General features: G+C 39.8%; 2 protein-coding genes across 2 annotated transcripts; one reads left to right on the forward strand and one right to left on the reverse strand.

The window, feature by feature from the left end:
- The first annotated feature begins 254 nt into the window (after positions 1 to 254).
- Positions 255 to 7,081, forward strand: LOC133743548 (E3 ubiquitin-protein ligase HOS1). The gene is made up of 10 exons (XM_062171522.1): positions 255 to 586; positions 1,146 to 1,536; positions 1,920 to 2,054; positions 2,164 to 2,339; positions 2,776 to 3,174; positions 3,315 to 3,473; positions 3,957 to 4,451; positions 5,026 to 5,163; positions 5,557 to 6,296; positions 6,422 to 7,081. Exons 1-10 carry the CDS (start codon positions 470 to 472, stop codon positions 6,579 to 6,581), a joined length of 2,910 nt encoding a protein of 969 aa, XP_062027506.1. The 5' UTR covers positions 255 to 469; the 3' UTR covers positions 6,582 to 7,081.
- An 889-nt stretch (positions 7,082 to 7,970) lies between these two features.
- Positions 7,971 to 13,264, reverse strand: LOC133743547 (probable phosphoribosylformylglycinamidine synthase, chloroplastic/mitochondrial). The gene is made up of 4 exons (XM_062171521.1): positions 13,163 to 13,264; positions 12,719 to 12,769; positions 8,422 to 12,610; positions 7,971 to 8,327 (listed from the first exon to the last, which is right to left on the reverse strand). The coding sequence occupies exons 2-4, from the start codon at positions 12,758 to 12,760 to the stop codon at positions 8,320 to 8,322; spliced, it is 4,239 nt and encodes a 1,412-aa protein (XP_062027505.1). The 5' UTR covers positions 12,761 to 12,769; positions 13,163 to 13,264; the 3' UTR covers positions 7,971 to 8,319.
- Positions 13,265 to 13,291: the final 27 nt, after the last annotated feature.

The raw sequence follows: 13,291 nt of genomic DNA on the forward strand, positions 1-13,291 counted from the left end.
TCTCTCTACACCAATGAGCAGAAAGAAGCCATTGATGACCTCCTCATCGCCTCCATTGCGACAGAGACCCTTTGTCTTTTCATATGAGTTTACAAAGTCTATTGATAATTGAAAAAAGATAGGAGATCCAAATATCAATTTTGGAGGTCCAACTAGAACCGTAAAAAAAAAAAAAAAACTTATGCTGTCCAATTCCTTTGAGGTTAAGATAGAGTGGGCCTAATTTTGGGTCAATTTTCCATTCGTACCCAAAAAAGAGTTACAGTGTCGTCCCCCAAAATCCTAATTTGAAACCCTTTCCCAAAACCCTCCCTCTTTTTAATTTCGCTCTCCTTCTCTCTCTGTGAAGCTCTGTAACTACTCTAATGGTTACTTTGACTGAACCCTAAAACCACCACACACACCACTCACCTTCACTTCACCAATTCGGAGTTACATCTCCCGAATCAGCTCTCGCACTCTCGGAGAAATGGATAGGAGATTCAACGGGCCAACCGGAGCTTCGAGCTCCATCATCAATGGCCGCATAGCCACAAGATCTGGTTCTCACACTCTGCAACCTAACTACAACAGTCACGCCGTTCAGGTTTTATTCCCTAATTACATAGCATTTTTTTAACCCTAGCTCGCTTTTTTGCTACCGTTTGGTTACTGTTGCTGTTGTCTTTTTTATTGTTCTAAAACCCTAGAGGGTGATAACAGTGAGGCCTTTGGAGAATCTAGTTTGTATTTGGTTGGGGAATTTTTGGTAAATTTTGATTTAGTTTACCAAGTGCAATAGCAAAGTTGCCTCCTGTGTCACTGTTAAAGAGAGAGAGTACTGAGAGAAGTGGACTGAGGTGGAATTTTATCAAATTGTTTAGGTGTTGATTCTTACAATTGCAGCTTAGCAAGAAATGGATGGGCAAAGTTAAAGTATCGGGGTTTAACGCACTTGTTTCCTATAAATATTTAGCTTTACTAGGCTGCGATTATTCGACCTGGAGCAACACTATGGCTATCATAAGTCGGATAACTAGTGTATCTTCAATACAGTGTCAGTAGATTCCATGAAGGGTCTGAAATATCTGGAGTTGTATGTAAAAACCATGTACCCTGACAACTTATGATTATGTATCTGTGTTGATTTATTTATTTTATTTCAGGAAGCATTGGAACATTTGGCATCTATTGATCTGATTGAGTTATGTAATGAGGCTAAAGTCGAGCACTGTCGGGCAACAAGGGACTTGAGAAGCTGTGGGCGTTATGTAACGGATGTTTTGAACTCATGTGGACATGCTTCATTATGTGCAGAGTGTAGCCAGCGGTGTGATGTTTGCCCAATTTGTAGAATTCCAATTCTAAAGAATGGCCCAAAGCTACGTCGCCGCCTTTACGATCAGTGTTCTGAAGCTCGCCTTATATCTAAAAGAAGTGATAAGAGGTTTCAAGAGAAAGAGGATGGGGAGGAGCCTATAACTAATGATGTCCTACGCCTTTATTCTTTATTTGACGTGGCCCTGGAGAATAACTTAGTTTCATTGATATGCCACTGTATCCTTTGATGAAGTCTATACCCTTTCTTCTTTACTTTTATTTCATTTTCAAAATAGAACCATACAGACTATTAGTTCACTTCTGATACGATCACACAAGTTCTGCTATCTTCCCAATTATATGGTAAGGGAAGTACTGGAAAAATAATGAGAACTGTTTGTTTCTCAATTTTTTTGTGGGGGTAAGGAATTTATATGGTTCTCTCTCAGATTAATTTGAGTAATCTGGAAAATCAACAGATAAACAGATAACTAGGAATCAATGCATTCTGATAGTCCCAATAAAGCATATAGGATTTTCATTATTTTCTTCTGTCTTTTATGTAAAATGTCCATATCTGTGTGGAGAATTCTATGTTTTCTTTAACAGAGATTAAACAGATGTTACAGATGTTTGTTTGGATGAAAGTGCTGTGTCCAGTGATCCTGTTATTGCCTTTTTGTTGGATGAGGTGGTCGTTAAGGATTGGTGCAAGCGAGCATTCCAGAACATCATCACAGAACTTCAAGTGATCTGTATCCTTTATAAACTTTTAAGTTTTTTGATATATGAAGCCTTCTATTTTCCGCTTATTTATACATTGCATATATGAACAGTGTGTGTTTCCCTTTATCGTATCCTTAGATAATCTTGAAGCAGAACAGATGAAAACTATGTTGGGCCTACTTCTTAAGTTCTCAGCACAGTTGGCCGGCATATCTAACGTGCTTGAAGTTTTGGATTCATCTTTTAAGGGGTCTCTTTCATCTCAGCTTCATGACTTGCACCAACTTCTAGAAAACATATTAAAGACAAAGCAGGTTATTGCTGTAACAATTTACTGGATTTTGCTTTTATTTTTTTTGGGACGATTTACCTGATTTTACAATCTGTATCCTTCCATAGAACTCCTAAGGGATACTTTTACTAGACACCATCTTAGTGACCCGTACGATTAAGTAATGAAAGCATAAGTGATGGCATACGGGACTTTAGTTCATAGAAAAATCATTCATTTATAGGTTTTCATGTTGCAAATCTTAATTGTGCTCCTTGAGCTCCCTTGTGGTGAGGTTGCTTCTTACTTTTAGTCTTTTATAACATTCATAACCTTATCAGTTTGATCAATTCTTTGATTGTTTTCCTTTCAACTCTTTTAATCAGGAATTTCCAAATGGACCATGTTGCCAATAGCATATCTAATATGTCTGCAAATAGTTTGTGATTTTTCTTTCAAATATGGTTTTTGATCCTCAGCATATGGAGGTTATGAAATGGTGCATACGACATGAGTTCCTTGAGAATGTGAAGCCTCGTCATACTGAAATCACACCATGGCGTACTCTTGTCCGTGAAAGGAAATCAGCTGCAGTTATGCGTTCATGGCCTGATGCATTAAATAACTCTGAAGAGTCCAGTGGACAGGAAGGTTCCCTGTTTATTGAAGATGCTCTAACAAATCTGGAGGATGAGCAAGGAAATACAATGATAGAGGAGTTGAAACTTGCATTTGCACAGAAGGACGGTCGTTCATCTGTTTACAGGTCTAAGATCGAAGGGATTAGAGGTTGTTATCCATTTGAAAATGTTCGAGCTGCTGTTGATATACTTTTTCTTTGTGGTAGTTCAGATTTGGTTGTTGCAAAGCAAGCAACTGTATCCTTTTTTATTTTTTTGTGTTATTTTTATATTTTCTTTAAATGTTGTGCGTTTCTCCAAAATTTTACATATATCCATCTTCCTGTCCAACCACCCGCCCCTTAAATGGATATCAGTACTTCCTTAATTTATGATAGTTTCTATATTATCTATATGATCGGCATTGGACGCTGCCTGATGAGGACTGGAGACACATTCTAGAGGACTTTGGAGCTACCTTTGGTATCTCCAGGCATTTATTACTTGAATCCTTAATCTTTTATCTCTTGGATGATCACACAGATGAGGCTCTGCAGGTAAATTCTGCTTAATTTTCCAGATGGTCATTGCTTTGGAATGCCAGTTTTGATTTCTGTCAATGTCTTCGGAGTCATGTTCAAACAGTTCAATCAATGTTTTTACTTCAAATACTAGGTACTTATTGTAAGTCTAGATCAGTCTTGAAAGGGTTCTTGAATTTTGCTAATGTAGAAGTTAGATTTTGACTCAAGAATGACATATATATCGAGTTAAAGTTAACCATGTTTTTCTATATTCAAAGTCTTGAATTGGTTTATGGTCTTTATCAATATGAGTCGAGGTAAAGGATATACATAATTTTTGGAATGTAATAGTTTCAAATTCGAATGTTTATGACTTGATTATGGGGGAAGATAATGAAATATTGCAGCATTGTTGCATGTTGTATTTTATAGAAGTTGGTCAACTTTGTTGTCAGTTCTGGAATTATGTTATTTTTTTCTGGAATATTAATGCTGAGTTATTCATAATAAATTCAGGAAGCTTGTCACCTACTTCCAGAGATCTCAGGCCCGGCGACTCATCCTAAGATTGCACAAGTACTACTAGAAGGGGGAAATCCTGATACTGCTCTTTCGGTTTTACGGTGGTCAGGGCGTGATGGTACTTCAAAGTCCATTTCACTTAATGAGGCTGTAACTGCAGTTCGGGTGAGGGTAGAGTGTGGACTCTTTACTGAAGCATTCTTACATCAAAGAATGCTGTGCACCAAAGTCAAGGAGAAGAAGTTGAAGATTGGTCAATTAGGGGGTGTGACTGATGATTCAAATGACAGATATAAGTGGGAGGACTGGGTGGAGATATTGGTTTCTGAAATTTGTTTCCTTTGTATTCGACGGAACATGGTGGATAGAATGATAGAGTTGCCGTGGAACTCCAGTGAAGAGAAACATCTCCACAAATGTCTCTTAGATTATGCTATGGGTGATTCTTCCTCAACTATTGGAAGCCTTCTTGTGGTATTTTATATCCAGGTAATTTTCTGCTTACTTTCATTCAAAGTTTAGTACTATTATGGCTCTGAATCCGACATTAATATTGCTATGCAAGTGTGGATTATAATCTTTAAGAGTCATCATCATTTTCGTTTAGCAATTTGTCTCTGAAGCTTGATAACTGGTGGTTTTTTCTTCCGGTTCCCCTCTGGGTGGTGTAAAAAGAGCTAGCCTAGCTTTAAGGAAAGAGCTTATAATTTTTCTTCCTGGGCCCATCTTCATGCTTCGTTGAACCTTAAGAAAGAGCATTTAACTTTTAGGTTTTGTTGGTATAGGAGACCTTAATTGCTGCAACTATATATCCACAACTGTGAGTGGGGAGTGGGGTCTACAACTGAAAGTGATTGCATCCCCTTAGAATTTACTTCGTGGAACATATGTATTTAAAGGAGTCTCACTCTTTCCAAAACTATTTTGTCTTGGTCTGTTGATTTATTAGCTCTTATTCTCAAAAAAAGAAAAGAAAAAAAATGTAACAATTCAGTGATCCCTTTTTATGAGAGCAAGTTCTCTGATGAGATTTTCTGACATAAATCACTTTCTGCCATTTCAGCGCTACAGATATTCTGAAGCTTACCAAGTTGATCAAATACTTAAAAACTTGGAGCAGGAGTTCATCTCAAAGAATTCTGTCTGTGAAGAAGTTTTATCTAGAATGAAATCAGTGAGTGGCTGGAGAACTGGGTTAATTGTAAGTGTTTTTTTGCTTTATTCTTTAGCTTTTATAATAAAGTATCTTGTAATGTCATATGTAATACAATTTGATAAAAGTAGTCTATTCAAGTCGATGTTGATAATCTATATCTCAGTGAGACAGTGTGTACAACCTTAGGCATTGGGCTCTTTGTAAGTGACACATAGTTTGAAGTGGGACAGAATTTTTGGCTTGCTAGAAAGAGCTCAATCAAGTGGTTGTATGATGCTGGATTTGTTAACAAGGGTTAAAACTCAAATAATCTTTTAGTATATTCTTTGATGCTAAAGTCTGCCGGGTATCCGTTGATTGAAGCATATTTGAAATTCTTTAGGGTATGTACTGTATTTCCTTGATTTGTTATAACAATTAGATGCTCTGGATGAACAGGATAAATGCATGGACTTGCTACCAGAAGTCCAACGCCAACAAGTGAAGGATGGAAAAGTGCCTGAGATAGCGGCCACCTCCTCTAGTGATGCAGAAATGTTAGAAACATCTTCTCTTCATGAGGGGCAAGAATCAAAGTCAACTAGTTTACTGATTCCTTCGTGCATTGATTCTTCTGTTGCACTATGGACGGATCAAAAGAATCCTTCCTGGAAACCAGCAATATCTGAAACCCCCCAGAAAAGAGGTGGATTGGTTGGCAGCTACCGCTCCGAACTTGGTAACTTTAGTTCTTCAGTTCTGCACGGAAGGTTATTTACCAATTCTGAAACAAGATTAAAGGCTGACATTAGTCTAAACAAGACTTTCAATTTTGAGGATGCATCAACTCCCCTGAGTCATCGAGCTAGTCCTGCCTCAGCAGCTAGGGACATGAATAGAAGTTCATCAAAGTTATTTTCAAATAACCGTCTCCGCAACAATCAATATGGTACATTGTCACCAGAAATGGAACAGGACGTGTTTCTCACTCCGTTCCAAACATTCCAAAATACAAGTCCTTCACACTACCAAAGGGTTACTACAAATCCGGTAACTACAACTAGCAGCAACAATGGCTTGTTTGAAGATTCCGCAAATAACCTACATCCAAATTTGTCTAGTAAGGGTTTCCTAATGGATAGGGATGTTAGACCTTGGCATACAGCTTCCAAGGATGATCCAATGGACACATCCTTGAGGTGAGAATTCAATTTTTTCTTCCCTTCACCGTTGTCGTCGTTCCTGTTCATATTCTTGTTATTTCAGTGTGTGTATATAGATAATAATATATTCCTTTCTCATAGAACATTTCTCTGATCTTCAGCTATGGAGCTGAGGACAAAATTCTGAACAATGGAGCAAGATGGAGGTCTGACGAAACTAGTGATGAGGAAGAGGAGCAGAGTCAAGAGAAAGCATTTGGGATTATTAATCATACCCCCACAAGAAGGGGAGTTCGTAGAAGCAGGTTTTCCAAGAGATGAAGATTTCTTAACATAAAATGGAATGATTCTTGTCCTTCTGTTGTCCTCCCTCGGTAAGGTTTGAGGAAACCTTCAAGGGCTAGTGGGAATACAGCTGCTCTATTGTACATCGGATTTGTGCTGATTTGAGTTACAAGGGTACCCATTGGAGGGTAAGGAATCATAGTATACCATGATACTGTCATAGTTTTTGTTCGGTACAGCTAAGATGCAGCAGTTAGTGAGATGCCTAATTTTGATGGGCCATCTTTTTTTCTTCATGCGATTGCATTCGTCGAGTTAATCAGAACTGTTGGGATTTGTATTGTGGATGTAATCTAATGCTCAGGCAAAAGCCTTTTGGTAGTTTCAAATTTTGCCAGTGCTGTATTTGAACATAATTATGGATCAGAATGGTAAAGCTCAGTTAACAAAGAAAAATCCGTGTTGTATTCAGCAATGATAAAAGGATGACCGTTGTTGTTCAAGAACATCAGAGGTTCTGCTGCTGAAATTCTTTCTTTCTTTTGTTTTGTATTCTCGATAAATGGGATTACAAAGTTTATCATGTAACTAGAACTGCTTGTCAAGTTTCAATCTGCTGATGGACCTGAAGTAACGCACTTGATTAAAATCCATGTTGAGTAACTTGTAAGTTTTTCTTTTGATACGATGAGGAGTTCCCATTTGAGATTATTACTGCTTTACTCCATGCCGTGAACAGTTATTTAATTTATATCTTCATGCCCATCCAGCATGCCCTCTGTTCTAGCTCTTTTCATTGAAAAATCAAGTTGGGGAGACATGTTCTTACATTCTTGCATCGTTACAAAGAACACAAAAAAAAAAAAAAAAAAAAAAAAGATAGGCTAGGAAAAAAGAGTGAACTCTTCTAGATTGAGAAGCAAGGGTAACTGTAGGCTCATCAGCATGGAATTCTCACTTGCAAAGTGGCAAGAGTACATTTCCCTTGCCAGTGAAACTCTGGAAGAATCTCAAAAAACACAGTTCTATGTTGTTCCATAATCTACAATGGTAAAAGTTTAGATCAAGTTTTGTTGAGGAATTTCATTCTTTTTCATCCTCTATGTTTCAGGTGTTAATAGATGAATATATCATAATATCCCAATATTTGATAGGTAGAAACTAGAAAGAATTAAAAATGAGAATCAAGAAAGGAAATACATCATTTGGTTTTGGGAAGAAAATTATGATAAAGATGGTTTATGGTATTCTTTTAACAAACCTAATATGTTGCAGCAGTTCCATTGCAATCGTAAAAAAAAACAAAAAAAACAAAAAAAAAAACAAAATTAAAATAGGAGAAGATCTAGGAAGAACATGGATAACAATTATCAGAGACATCCACTTTGGAAATAGACCAACTCAACGCAAAGCATACTGATAGTATTGCAGAACTCAAAATTTCATCTAATTTTATTAACTATGATCGAGAGACAACTCAAAATCAGCTTAGCTTTAGGGAAAAAACACGACGGTAGGCTTGGTAGCAGGTTTTACCAAGTGAAATTGATGATTTCGAAATCCTCAGTGGACTAATTGAGTAAATATATGTAATCAAACAGAATCATCCAACTCTCTGTGTTGTTGTCTTGCAGGACATACCTATAGGAAAAGCTCAATACAGTGTTCTGGACTTGACTTCAAATCGGAAAAGAACATGTTTTGCTGAGCTCTGGGCTTCAACGTTTCAATTTTCAAGTCATCTATTAGATTGCTCACATTGGCCATACACTCATCAGGCATCTGCAACAAAATAAATAGACTTTGCATCAGGCTCCAAACAAGGCAAAGAAAGATTGACAAACAGTATTGCACAAATGAACTTTGAAATACTAACCATTTCTGGAGCACCACTCTCTGGCATTCTGGAACATCCGTAGCCATGGACTAGGGCCTTTCTTTTCAACATCCCACTGCTTGGGATACCATGGGTACTGCCACATTAAGAAGCAGCGCTCTGGATGAGGCATCATGGCAAGATGCCTCCCATCGGGTGAACAAATTGCCGCAACTCCCAAGGGAGAGCCATTCAGGTTGAAGGGATAAAGTTCCGTTTCAATCCCATCATCATCACAATATCTTACTGGAGCCAACTTGGCGTGGAGCACACGATCAAAAACACCATCATCAGGAAAATAGGCTCTTCCCTCACCATGGGCAGCCCACACGCCCAAAGTACTGCCTTCCATTCCTTTTAACATTATAGACGGTGAGTCCTTAATTTTTACACTAGTAAAGCGACACTCAAACCGGCCTGACTCATTGTGAATGAACCTCGGCTGTGATGGATCCCCACCACCACCATGCACACCCCCAACTTGAGGACCTGGGACCCAGCCCAAAAGAGCCATAAGCTGACACCCATTGCAAACGCCAAGACTGAAAGTGTCGTGCCTCTTGTAAAACTCCTGAAATTGATTTAGAAGGGGCTGATTAAATCTAATTGAAGCAGACCAACCTTTTGCAGAATCAAGGACATCAGCATAGCTAAAACCTCCAACAAACACAATTCCACGGAACTCTTGCAGTGATACAGCTCCATTAAGAAGGTCTGACATTGTAATATCCCATGGCTCAAAGCCAGCAGCATAAAATGCCGCAGCCATTTCCCTATCCCCATTGCTTCCTTCTTCTCGAATAACAGCCACCTTCGGTTTGGAGGTCGTGGTCATATACTTTTCATCTGTGAAGGATGGAGTAAAAGACAACTGCCATGAAGGCTCATGCCTATCTTTCAACCCTTCTTTCTCTAGATCAACACAAGAAGCCAATCTCTGAAATTTTTCCAGCTGAAAACTAGTATCCTCCCACATGTCCCTTACAAAAGAAGTACTTTCGTTCAAATGAGTTACCCCATCCACCTTTAACACTATTGAAGGTGTGGCAGTCACCTGTCCAACAATCTCTGCAGAAATACCTCCACTGCTTAGCTTTCCTATTACCATATCTAAGTTTTTCTTGCTGACCTCAATAATCAGACCAAGCTCTTCAGCAAAAATTGTTTGGAAGAGGCTTTTCCGGTGCGAAGTCAAGTCCAAATTAATGCCACGATTGCCAGCAAATGCCATCTCAAGGGCACAGACCAGAAGCCCACCATCACTGATATCATGGCCAGCAGAGATCAGTTCATCATCAAGAAGGCCTTGAACTCCCTCAAACACTCGCTTCAGATACGGAACATCCTCAAGGTCAGGACAATCGTTCCCAATCTGGTCAAAAACCTGAGCAAGAGCAGAGCCACCTAATCGCCGCTTTCCTGCGGCCAAATCAATGTGAAGCAGAACACCATCATCTCCAAGCTTCAAATCTGGGGTTACTGTTTTTGTTATGTCAGGACAAGTACAATAAACACTGATTACAAGATTTCCAGGAGCCTTAACAACCTCTCCTGCAGCATGGGCTGCCATGGAAAGACTGTCCTTTCCCCCATCAATAGCAATACCAAGTTTGATCATCGCCTCTGAAAGAGCATTAGCAGCATCATACATGGCTGCTCCTTCACCATCAAGCTTGGCTGCATACATCCAATTCCCACTTGCTTTAACATCAGATAGAGAAGTGACCTTTGCCCAAACAAGATTTGTGAGTGCTTCTCCAACTGCCAATCTAGCCATTGCTTTTGGATCCAACAAACCTTTGATTGGCTGCTCCCCAATGGCACATGCACCTCCAGTCAAGCCGGTAAAAGTCTGAGCAATTACTCCAACATCAGAGAGAGGAATTTGCAGGGGCCCGACAGTTTGCTGCTGAGCTACCAGACCTGTAACACACCTGTCTACTTTTGAGGTCAAGAAGCGCTTTGAACAGATGGATGGAAGTCTTAAAACTCTCTTAAGAGCATCCATTACTGTGATTCCAGGGGCAATATCAAGTGGCTCTCGTGCATCTGCCATCCGCTCGAATTTAAAGCTTTTTTGTGGCATATCACCAAGTACTTTCTCAAGCTCCAAATCGACAGCCGGATCAGGTGGAGGGAGGCCACTTGACTTAGATTTTTCAATAGCTAAGCTATCAATTAAAACAATACGTCCCTCACCATTTATTGTTCCAATAACAGCCATAGAACACCTTTCTCTTTCACATATTGATTGCAAAAGTTCGCGACTTTCAGGTTTAACCAAGATGGCATCTTGTTCCTGATATTCTGCGCCCCATATCTCCAAGACAGACATTGTGTAATCACCAACCACAATTGCCCGGATATCAATCTCACCACCCTTCGGATAAATAATTTCCTTAACCACGTTGCAGTTTCCACCAGCTCCTTGGTCATGAATGCTAATGATTGGGTTACTCTCCCCCATCTCAATGCAGGCACGAACAACACGATACAATTTTTGTGCCATCTCTGCATCCCCACGCTGTACAGCATTGAAATCAAGCTCCGCATCATTTTGGCCACTAACCATGCTTGATGCAGCCCCACCACCCATACCAATACGATAAGCAGGGCCTCCAATCTTTACAACTAGCATGCCAATATCAGGCTCTCCCTTTGTTATATGGGTGTGATCAATCTGTCCAATTCCTGCACTGAACATGATTGGCTTCAACCATTCCCGCCTCTCACCACTTGGGAGTCTCATTCCAAAGGTTCTAGTGTAGCCCTGAATCAAGGGCTCACCAAATTTGTTGCCGTAGTCTGATGCACCATTACTAGCATCTATGAGGATCTGCAAAGGTGAGGCCAAATTTGATGGATACAAGAAAGACGGATCTTCCCAAGGAGCATAAGATCCTTCCATATTGAGATTTCCGACACAATAACCAGCAGTAGATGCTACCACAAAAGAGCCCCTTCCAGTTGCATGGGTGTCTCTGATTCTACCTCCTGCACCTGTCTCTGCACCAGGGTAAGGTGCTACAGCACATGGAAAATTATGGGTCTCTGCAGTAAATAATATATCAAGGTCACGTGCAGACATGTGCAATGGAGATGTTGAACCTGGCTGAACCGGTCGCAATTGCTTCACAAGAAATCCTCTGATTGCACTCGAGTTGTCCTTAAACCCAATGACAGAATTGTTTGGGTTTGCTTGCAAAGTGCTCTTCACAATTTGCATTAGAGTTTTGTCCATGGGCTGTCCATCTATAAAAATTTTACCAGTAAAAAACCAGTGCCTGCTATGCTCACTGTTGGACTGTGCAATATCAAAGAGTTCAACTGTTGTTGGATTCCGCTTGATCTCTTCCTTGAATAGCCTGGTGTAGTATTGGAGATCTTGCTCATCAAATGCCAAACCCATTTCCTGATTAATCTCCTCTAACGCCTTCCGACCTCTCTCCATGACAGGAATATGGCGTACTTTGTCGGGAACCAAACTTGTTTCAAAAGAAGTGAGCTGCTGGGTGTAAACACACTCCGTCATCCGATCATGAACCATTGCAGCAAACTCATTAATCTGTTGATCCTGCAAGTTTCCCTTACTAAACAACAAGTACCTCCTTGACCGTTCCAAACGAGTCACCTCTGTCAAGCCACAAGCTCTACATATCGAGACAGCATTGGAAGACCACGCTGTTGTAAACGACAACCGAGGACCAACCTCAACAATAACTGTGTTCAGCCCTTCCTGCCTCTTCTTTTCAAGAAAGCTGTCGACCCCCAAATTCTCCGGCTCATAAGTCTCCTGAAGAAGCCACTTAAGCACCGAAAGCTTGTCACTAGAAAGCTGCGAAATGAGCCCAATGTTGAAACACTGCTCAGTTTTCAAACCAACTATCTGGCTCGAAATCTTTGACTGCACGGTTTTGAGAAGCTCAGACGTTGCACTCTCCTGAATGAGAGGGACGCGATAAAAATGGATAACTGAGGAAGAAGGCTTCTCAACCACAGTTGGTAGCGCCTCCACCGAACTGCTCACAGCTGAAACAACAGCTGTGGGCTTCTCTTGAGCACGACATCTCAATGAAGCATTTCTCCTATTAGCAGAACCCCGCACTGAACTGTGCAGCAAGCCCCAAAGCATAGGGCTTCTTCCTTTCAAAGCACCTCTGTGAGAAAACAGGCCCTGTTTATGGCCACCCTGTAACAAAAAGAAAGTCAGCTTCACATTTCAATCAATCATTCATTTATCTTCAATAGAAACTATAACATCTTAGCAACACAAACACGGGTAATGAAGAACACATACTCTTATGAATTCACCAGCAGTGATCTCCCGAACACCAGCCATCTCCTCAACCTTCAAGAACCAAAGAAAAAAAAAAATTGAATTACAATCTGTTTTTCCAATGAAACAAACACACCTACAGTAAGAACTAATCATCTATTTGATTACTAACATTCATATATGGCAACCCTAAACCCTAGTAGTAACTACAGAACTCATCAAAAACTAAAATTCTAACTTGGGAAAATATAATTTCATATATTATAAAGATTAAAACTTTAACAACTAGGGTTCAAAATCACTGTGGCCGTGAGAGGTTGAAGAAAACAGAGAGCAAGAGAAAGAGAGACTATATGACTTCTGTGAACACTCAAATGAACATAAAAAAAAGAGAAACAGATCAAACCCTAGAGATTATAAAGTAATGGGTAAGAACTAAAAGATGAAAACCGGTAATAAACTCACCTGGGTCTTTGCGGCTTTAGGGTTTTAGACCCAAAACTCTTCACTCAAGAAAAAAAGAGTGGCGTCTCAGTGCAGAAGAAGACTTGTGACAAAACCACAAATATATCCCCATGTAATTTTCCCAAAAAG

The sequence above is a fragment of the Rosa rugosa genome, chromosome 4 (genome assembly GCF_958449725.1).
Source record: "Rosa rugosa chromosome 4, drRosRugo1.1, whole genome shotgun sequence".
NCBI classification, from domain to species: Eukaryota; Viridiplantae; Streptophyta; class Magnoliopsida; order Rosales; family Rosaceae; genus Rosa; species Rosa rugosa.